Raw genomic sequence first — 9,596 nt, forward strand, 5'->3', positions numbered from 1 at the left:
TATGCCTCTGCACAGGAGATAGATAGCATTTCGGGGGGTCCAGGGCTCAGAGGGATAAAGATCAATCTTAAAAACGTTCAAAGCAGTTTACCATGAAAGATTCCTTGGTTCAATTGTAGCTTAAAGTTAAACTAAACAACAAATTTGTTGTGACCAGTGTGTTGCCTATATTGCCTAGGCAGCATAACCTGATGTGACCATAACCAACAACACTTAGTAATAGCCATTTAGAGGGGATATAATCCAAAAATGCTCACTAATGTGGGCAAATATGGTGGCAAATTTAGTATTTTGAAACATGCTGTGCAGGTAATCTTCTCATGCATGAGTTGAAACTGTCTGCCTCTTTCGTTTTTATTTTTTTCAGCTGTTAATCACACAACTATCTATAGAATTCCCTGCTGAATACTTTGAAATACGTTGTAGTTTACTTCACACAATGCTGGGGAAGTTAGACTATTTCTCTTAAACATGGTGAAACTGAATTGACTAATAGGGTTTACTACATCTCTTTTCTTCCCTTCCTGTTTGCTACATACTGCAATATAAAGAAAGAAATAATTTACACATACTGAGTGTGCACGTAAAAATGCACATACTCATAATATAATATATTGTTATTGATCTCCAACTATTAAGTGCAGTTACAAGATATAACCTAGATATATAATTTATAAACACCATAGCATAGATAACTGGAGCAAAACTGATGCCAATATGGAGCAGTTGTTTAGAAAGACCAATCAAAATGCTTGATCTGGGAATTTACTCCACTGTTGTTCCAGTTTTGCTCCAACTTATCTTGCACTGGTTTTGATAAATCCACCCAGTTTTTTTAAACAGAAACTGATATTTGAATGCCAACACTTTTTTTCAACATGCACCTAGTTAGTGAAATTTCTGCATGGCAAAAATGGATGCCGTAAAGTACTAGGTAACAGTGCTGGTAAATTCAATAATTCCTTCAATGCCATATTATTTAAAGACTGGAAATCTGCCAACCTGTGTGCAGTGCAATCATCCATGCCACCAGTTTGTGGAAAGTAAGGTTTCTGTCCAGCTGTCTTCTTATGCTTCTTCCACAGCACTGCAAACGCAGGAAGATCAGTTTAACAAGCATACGTAGCCTCAATTCACTAAGCTTAACTCCTGTCTTTAATAACTCTTCTGAGCTGTTTTACAGTTATCACCATGGTGATATAATTGTGATAACTGTAAAACAGCTTAGAAGAGTTAATAAAGACAGGAGTTAAGCTTAGTGAATTGAGGCCATCTCATGTGAGTCCAGTAACAAGCTATGATTTACTTTGTACAACTAATTAGCATTGCTCAAAACTATCATGAATTACAGTTATAGAACACCATACCAAAATAATCATTAAAAAGAGTTACACTGGTAAGGGGGAAGATTTGTGAGAATGGGATAAGATAATCTGATAGAACAATATCATTAACACTACAGATATTCTACCATTGATAATAGGTGATAATGGAATAATCAGTAAAATTACCAATATACTACTATCTACAATAAAATTAACATGCGGTGCTTTTAAATGTACACGTTGTAGGGAGTGTGCTGGTGCAGAAAAGTTTTTCCTGCTGTTGCAGGATGTAGGCAGGGGTTGTGCTAGTGCAAATGGGGGTGTCCTGGTGCTACTAAGAGTAGCTAGGGGGTGAGGTGGTGCATATATAGGTAGGAGGTATATTAATGCAAATAGGGTCATTCTAGTGTTGCTGGGGGTAGGTAGTATATGTGCAGGTGGGAATGGGGGCATCTTGATCCCCTCAGACGTTGGCCCTGCTCCATCATGACAGCCCCTTGGTCCGGCCCCTTGGACTGGCTCTAAGTCCCTGCTGAGCTTGGCTCTCCTCCGCTCCGCCAAGGAACTGCACCCTGCTGTGCATTGCTTACCATTGCACACCAATGATTCCTGCCCCCGCACTCCTCCTGGCCAGACTGCATAGCATCTGACACACTGTGGACTCAATCAGCACTGAGACTACCCCTCTGGTCATATCCCCCCCCCCCCCCCCCATTTCATTTTTTTTACTTCCCAATGTAATATATGTTATATTGTACCATATCCAATCCTCTATGTGCCAAAACCATACCAGGTACAATGTCCGTTGGCCTTGGCCTTACTAAATCTGACTCTGATCTTGAGGTTGTAGGGGTAGGTAGGGGATGTTCTGGTTCAAATAATTACAGATAGGAGAACCACTGGTAAAATATGAGCATTCTAGCATAGTTGGAGGTAGGTAGAAAGTGTGTTGCTGAAATGAGAGAGTTCTGGTGTTTCTGCATACAAGTTAGGGATATGCAGGTGAAGATGGGGCACCCTGGTGCTGCTGGGTGTAGGCAGTTTTTATGTTGGGGAAGCTGGATATAGACGGGGCATTGTGGCAAAAAGGGGGGCGGGTGTAGGTAGTTGTTATACTGGTGTTATACTGGTGTTGCGGAGTATAGTGCAAATAGGGAGCATCTTTGTTAGTGAGGACAAATGTACAGCACTAAGAAAGATGTCAGTGATATGTAAATAAAACAATAATAATAAGGGGTGTGCTGGGAGAGATGGGCATGTCCTTGTGCTGCTAGGAGAAGACTGAATATGTGCCAAGGCAGATGGGCATCCTGATGCTGCTGGGTGATGGTAGGGAGTAATACTGTGCAGATGGGAGTGTCTTGGTGCGGTTAAGTATATGTAAAAGATTTACTGGCCCAAATAGGTATGTCTTGGTGTTGCTGGAATAGGGGATTTGATGGTGTAGATTGGTATGTCCTGGTGCTGTTGGGTGTGGATGGAGAGTGTGCTTGTGCCTAGCCTGCAGGGCATAAATGTGTTTTGTTGCTATGTGGCGGGGGTGTGTGAAGGAACAATGGAGGGGCACATGAGTTACGTCGCAAAGTGACGGGGTGAGTGGGGAGAACAATGTTCTCTCAGCCAGCAATCAGCCTACTTCCCCTGCCCAGCTGATCACTGGACAAGGTGTCGGGGGCCGTTACACACGTTCAATTCTTGGCAGAGGCAGTTGTTAGCGACCGTCTCTACTGAGTTTCATCTAGCTTGTGTACAGGGCTTAAGTAGGAAGATGTACAAGTGCAGTTGAGATGTAAAGTCTTCTACTAGTAGAAAGGGACATTCTGATGCTGTTGTAGGGAAATTTTACTTATGTATAGTGATCTTGGTGGGTGGAGAGGGTAAACTTTTGTGACCAAGTAACTGTGTCACAGTTTTCTCTTTTTGTCTTCTAATAATTTGGCAGCAGAAGTTCTGTGTACACATAATCTGGCAATTTCTAGTTATACTCCTCTATAACAGAACGGGGGGCTGGTAAATACTGGGCAACTCAGCTTGGGCATTAGATGACATTGAGCAAACACTGCTGCTTAGTGTGTAGCCTTTTCAAAGTATGGTGTTGCAAACCAATGTAAGGTTTGCTTTTTAGTGTATGTGTAAATGACACATCTGCCACATATGCAATATTTTTCTAAAAGAACCCAGAGTAAAAGCTGCATTATATTGAATAGAATTTCTAACAGCATCTTGTTGTTCTTGCTTATTATACATGCTTGTCATAGTCTTACCGCACTGGATCCACGAAGAAAGGAAAGAAGATTCCGACATACTGGCAGTAAAATGAGCAGGCAGTTAAAATTCAGGCAAGCTGCTGGAGCTCTGGCCCAAGCTAGGGCTGACTGTGGGACAAATTACAAAAGGACAGTTCGATTAATGTACAAATGTAAACTCTAATACATTGTATTGCTGCATTTCTTGATGCACTATGTTTTAGGGCACCAGTTGTCTATCTAATCCAACATGGGTCTGCCTGGCCTCTTCTGTGGCCCAACAGCAAAATGGCCATGATATTAAATACTATACTAGTTGAATACTTTTAAAAACAATCTGTCTGCACTAAGCACCAAGAAGGCTTGCTGGAGTTACATAACCTGTAACGAGAAAGATAATCACCATTCCTGAGGTCTTGCTCCACCATTAGAGGTGCAGGAAAAAAGCCAGCCCAGGCTAAGTGATATTCAAAGAAGAACCACCATAGTAATATTGTAACGATTGTGGAACTTTCTCCGTGATCAGCGCACAACGCGTGCGCTGACACAGCGGAAATCCTCCACAAGCGTATATTTGCAGGCACCCAGCAAAAGGTGCTACGCACCTGTAGAGGGAAATTCCTGTCGGCAGATGGCGCTGGGGAGTGCAGAGGAACCAATCCTCTGTACCTCCACAAGTGCCAGACAGGAATTGTACGAAGCGCAGAACGCAATCGCAAGAGAGGCGATTGCGAATGAGATTGAGCAAAGGGACAGGTTGTATGTGTGTGCGCCAATCCAGTCGCCACCCCGCGACCGCGCACACACAACAGCAGATATGAAATAGGAACGCGATCAGGAGAGGTGTGATCGCCAGACGTGACACAAGGCAGATCAGAATAGAATACGAGGGTAGCAAAGGCACAGCAAATAATACAATAAGGAGATACGGAAAATAACAAACGCTAGCTAACTGCGAACACCGCACTCATTCGCAACAGTGCACGCGGTTATGCGCGGTCTCCACGTGATAAGCACAATAGAGACAAGCACGCCTAACTAACCATCGACAGACAAACATGAAACAGAGGACGCGAGCGCTTGCTTAACGGTTACCTCACCGAGCCTCCAGCAAGCGTAGCAGACAAGACAGACACACGAAAGCAGGGACAAGCGAGAGATAGGATCCACAGCACTAGCGAAAAGTGGCTAGCGCGATCCAGGTACTGAGTAGCAGAACAGAAGTATCCCCAGCGCTAGCGAAAAGTAGCTAGCGCGATCCCAGCAGACAGAACAGAAGGATCCCCAGCGCTAGCAAAAAGTAGCTAGCGCGATCCCAGGAGACAGAACAGAAGAGATAGCTGGTAGCAACCGTTGCACCAGCTATACTCCAAGAACAGAGATCAGAACCATTTCCTGTCGACCACCTTTGGGACAGGATAATGGCAACAGGCAAGACAAGACAGAACAGGCAATACAGATAATACAACCTGACTGGGCTAGAAGGGGAGCCTAAAGCAACCCCCAGGAATTAACTATACTAGATAGCAATAGCTGACACTCCAGCAGTGTCCATCAGGAACATACCATGGAAAGGAAATGACCAGCAAAGCCTTCTGGGAAACATAAAGCTCTTATAGTGCCAGTCATCAAAGAAGGCAGGTAGGGGATTTGCATAACGAATGTATGCAAATTCCCCAGCAAGAGAACAGACCAGAAACTTGCAATGGAAAGACAGGTCTCTGTTCCAGAGACCTGCAGCCCACAGACTAGAGGAATGGACAAACAGCTGTCTGCCTGTGCAGCCAGCTGAGCGGATCATCACAAATATCTGGTAGATTTGCACATAAGAAGAAAGAGGCGCCCTGGTTGGATAAAAACTTCTACAAACAGTTTAAAAACGAAAAAGAAGGTGAGGTTAGCACCACGGTAGCCATCTGTTCCCTTTTTCGTCAAGAGAGCGACCAGATCGAGGTCCCTTGGGGGACCACCCCGAGTGGAGTCGGGTTAATGATCTCCACCTGCTTTCTGTGGTCGGTTGCCCCATGCAACCCACCTTTGTGAGTAGTACTTCATTTCATTTTTTCTTCAACATTTACAACTGACATATTGCACTACTGGGCTCCCTTTTTTTGTCTCCTGTACCTTTTTCCATAGGGTGTCAAGACACCCCCCACAACATTTTCATCTGGTAGATTTGTTCAAACCAACAGACAACATGGTTTGTTGGCTGTTTCTCATCATTTGGAATAAATCTACTTGCCATTCGCATTGTTGTGGATTCTTCTTTGACTGAATTCTAGGAATACAGAGTCTGACTGCACATATCTATACTATTACTGGCACTAGATAGCTTGAGGTGCATGAAGGAGCAGGTCTAATCTCCTGCAGCTACTGGACAGAAACACCTGAGACAAGATTATCAAGATACATACTAAAAGGAATTGAACTCACTAATTTATAGCTGAACTGGTAGAGTAATGTTTTCCTTGTATATATTGAGGGTTATGATGCCAGTAACTTGTGGCTAACATAAATAGGCAAGAACATTGCATTATTTAAAGTATATCAACGTACAAGGTAAGTACACCAAAACTTTAAACATCACTGTAGCTAGAGGACAATAGACTCCACCTTGATTCCATGTGCCATCACTAGGGGTGGAGTCTTCTTACAGCAGGCCTTCTTCTAATTAGGGTCCACATGCAATTTTATAAAATGTAGGAATTAACAGCAGAACAGATATTTACCCCATAAATCTGTCTTGAGTAGAAATATGCTACACCTTCTTCATAAACAAGGAAAAAGTTCCAGAATAGAAATGCATTCAAACCAAGCCATGCCAGCTGAAAACAAAAACAATACAATATAATCAGAATCTGTGTGCATCGCCTTATGTAATAAGGTTTATTTTGTCTTAATTATTATTTAGTATTTTATATAGCACCAACATCATTAAGCGCTGTTTATATTGTCTTATCACTTAATTGCCCCCTCAGAGGGGCTCACAATCGAATCCCTACCACAGTCATATGTCAATGTATGTATCCTGTAGTGTATGTATCGTAGTCTAGGGCCAATTTAGGGGAAGCCAAGAAACGTACTTGTATGTTTTTTGGAATGTGGGAGAAAACCAGAGTGCAAGGAGGAAACCCAGGCAGACTTGGGGAGAACATACAAACTCTGTGCATATAGTGCCCTGGTATGTTCTCACAGTAACAGTATGTCAGGGCTGGTGCACACCAAGAGCACTTTTGAGCGCTTTTTTAAAATGCTAGCACTTTGAAAAATACTTTTCTAATCTATTTGTATGGGATGGAAAACATCAGATTGATGTGTTTTTTTCCCAAATGAAAATGTGGGTCCTGCAGCATTTTGGAGGCGATTTAGCCGTATAGGAAAAGTGGAAAATCACTGTAAAAAAGGCTATGACAGAGCGATTTTCCAAGCGTTTGTATAACAAAAGCTGTTCACTTCCAGCTCAACTGTACAAAAAATGTAGAAATGTTACACCAAAACACTCCAAAAATCGCTAGGCATAACCTAGAAAATTGCTAGGCACATGCCTGAAATCACTCTGAAAAATCACTTAAAAACGCTTAACGTTTGCGATTACGCTAGCGATATTTGGTGTGTGCACTGGCCCTCACTGTGAGAAGATTCTGTACTGTGAGTTCGGCAGAAAACTGTTAAGTTGGCTTCATAATGTAAACCATTATGGCAGCACTATGAAAATTCATTATCAAAAAACAATCCTGAATGAAAATACTAAATGCAGAATCCAGGCCTATGTCCTTGGCTTCTGTGAACTTTGTAGTTCACCTCTTGCAGTGGTGTGACGTGTCAAACATACCTAGATGGTTTAATTCTTAGTTCTGCATACATTTGTTTTTGTCATCAAAATCTCAGCACCATTAAACTGGGCGCATTACCCAAATCTTACTCCTTATGCTATGCTTGAAAATAATATTTCCTCCACCTTACTTTAAGTGTAACACATTACCGACCACTGCCCTATAGCCCATAAATCCCCCCCCCCCCCCCCCACATACACACACACACATATAAGATGTTGAACTCCAACCAAAAGTTTCATTGAAAGGTGTAACTATAGTGGAGCAGTAGGGGGGGCCCCGGCTATTATCTTTTCCTCCCCCTGATATGGGGTCTATCTTCCAGACCAGGTGTTTAGGTGGGAGTAAAGATCATAATGGCTATATGTGTTTTATGCCCCTTGCAAGATGGGCCCTAGGGTAGTGAGGGTCTCCAAGGGGAGTCAATTAAAAGGGTCTCACTTACTTAAAATGCTGTATTGATAATGGTTACATGAAGGAGACCAGATCACTTTTTTCTCTAATGGCTCATACACAAGGGGCACAACTGTCGCCACAAACACCTGGCACGCACATGTTGTGGTGACAGTTGCCCCATGTGTATGACGCGCGCGCCACGAACTGTCGCCGGAAAGTGAAGTTGCCGTGCGATTGAAAAGTTCAATCGCCAGCAACTTCTGTCTCCGCAAAGGTCGCTAGTCCACCACGCATACTGCGTGTGTATGCGGACTAGCGACGGGAGACAATCACAAGTGAATGGAGCATCCGTGCCGGGGGATGCTCCCTTCACAGACAGCTTCCGCCGTGTCTCTGCCTTTCTGGCGAGACGTGTGGATAGCGGTTGACGCCAGGGAGCTACCACTCCCTGGTCTCTTGTCTGCTGGCAAAAGCAGACAAGAGTACCTCGTGTGTATGTAGCTTAACGGTTTTCCGAATGCCTTGTAAAAGTGTGATGTCGGCCATGGATGACACAAGCTTTAGAACTACTAATGTAGCAATTTGAACAGAAAAATCAAAATTTCAAACATTGATTCATCACATTCCAAAAGCAAAATGATGATTTTCCACAAACAACACGATCATTTACAATCTTGCAGCTGTTTAGAAAGAATCACATAATAGACTGCCTGCAGTAAATTAACCCAATATCAGCATTCAGATTCATGAGCGATACAATCATGTCATCAATTTGCTCATTCTCGTAAATGTCAGTTTGTATTTTGTATGGCCAGCTTCAGATTGCACTAGGTTCTGAACTATTTGCATGTTAGTAATAATCAGCAATACTTAATACCAGTACATACTTGCTGTAAGTCTCACTCTGGCCATACTCTTACTTCAGCATTTGCAATTGACTGTTTTTGATATAGAATTCTTGTATAATTCATATGAAGGCACTATAAGGAATACATTTGTAATATATTCAGAAAGCACATCCATGTTTTCCGAGCTGTTGCACAGGTGACCTCATATAACATGAACAACTGTGTAGATGTGCAACTGACTACAATACAGCCATGCTACTATAGGTTTCTGTTGCTTTGTAATAGTTATTAATAGCTGTATTAGACAACATTAGCACAGCTACAGTTAGAGACAGATGATGGATCATGATGCCTAATGTCATCGCTTTAAGAAAAAGAGGAAAATACATAGCTAAATTCAACTCACGATGACAATGATGGAAAGTCCTTCATTCACCACCCAGTTGCTCATTGTGGCCCTGTGCCTCACCACCACCACCACCACAGTAGGGAACTTCCACTCTAAACAGTCAGCCTGGCCCAGCTGCAGGGGATTATATAGGTGAGGAAGTGAAAAAATACTGTCAACAAGCTGTTTCCTTTTTTATCAGGACCTGCCCCTGAAATTATACAACCTTAAGATGTCTTGGTGTGCTCTCTACACAATACACAGCACTGTGCACTAAACTATGGTAGTTTGTTATACAAAATCCCAGTATGCCTGTAGGCATTTACACTTCAGAACAGGAGACTTGACTGTGCCACATTAGGCAAAACTTTCCTCCTTACATCACAGTAACAACTGTTTCCTTTTAAACAAATGATGAACCTTTTGAAACTCTCACCTTTATTTTCGTTAATGCTGTCAGTGTCAGATTTTTCACAAATACTATACTTTATTATAAACCATATATCTGCACATTACAATTCAATGTATATATCTGTACAGTATTACATTTAAAAACTGTA

General features: G+C 42.4%; 1 protein-coding gene across 1 annotated transcript in view; it reads right to left on the reverse strand.

Annotated features, from left to right (window-relative positions):
• Positions 1–9,140, reverse strand: part of CYBB (cytochrome b-245 beta chain) — a 47,233-nt gene extending 38,093 nt beyond the window's left edge. The window contains exons 1-4 of the mRNA XM_068265301.1: positions 9,055–9,140; positions 6,301–6,396; positions 3,590–3,700; positions 1,003–1,087 (exon numbers count right to left, since the gene is read on the reverse strand). Of these exons, the coding sequence (XP_068121402.1) occupies positions 1,003–1,087; positions 3,590–3,700; positions 6,301–6,396; positions 9,055–9,099 (337 nt within the window). The 5' untranslated portion in view covers positions 9,100–9,140. The remainder of the gene's footprint in view (positions 1–1,002; positions 1,088–3,589; positions 3,701–6,300; positions 6,397–9,054) is intronic.
• Between the last annotated feature and the right edge of the window lie 456 nt (positions 9,141–9,596).

This window comes from Hyperolius riggenbachi, chromosome 2, assembly GCF_040937935.1.
Source record: "Hyperolius riggenbachi isolate aHypRig1 chromosome 2, aHypRig1.pri, whole genome shotgun sequence".
Lineage (NCBI taxonomy): Eukaryota > Metazoa > Chordata > Amphibia > Anura > Hyperoliidae > Hyperolius > Hyperolius riggenbachi.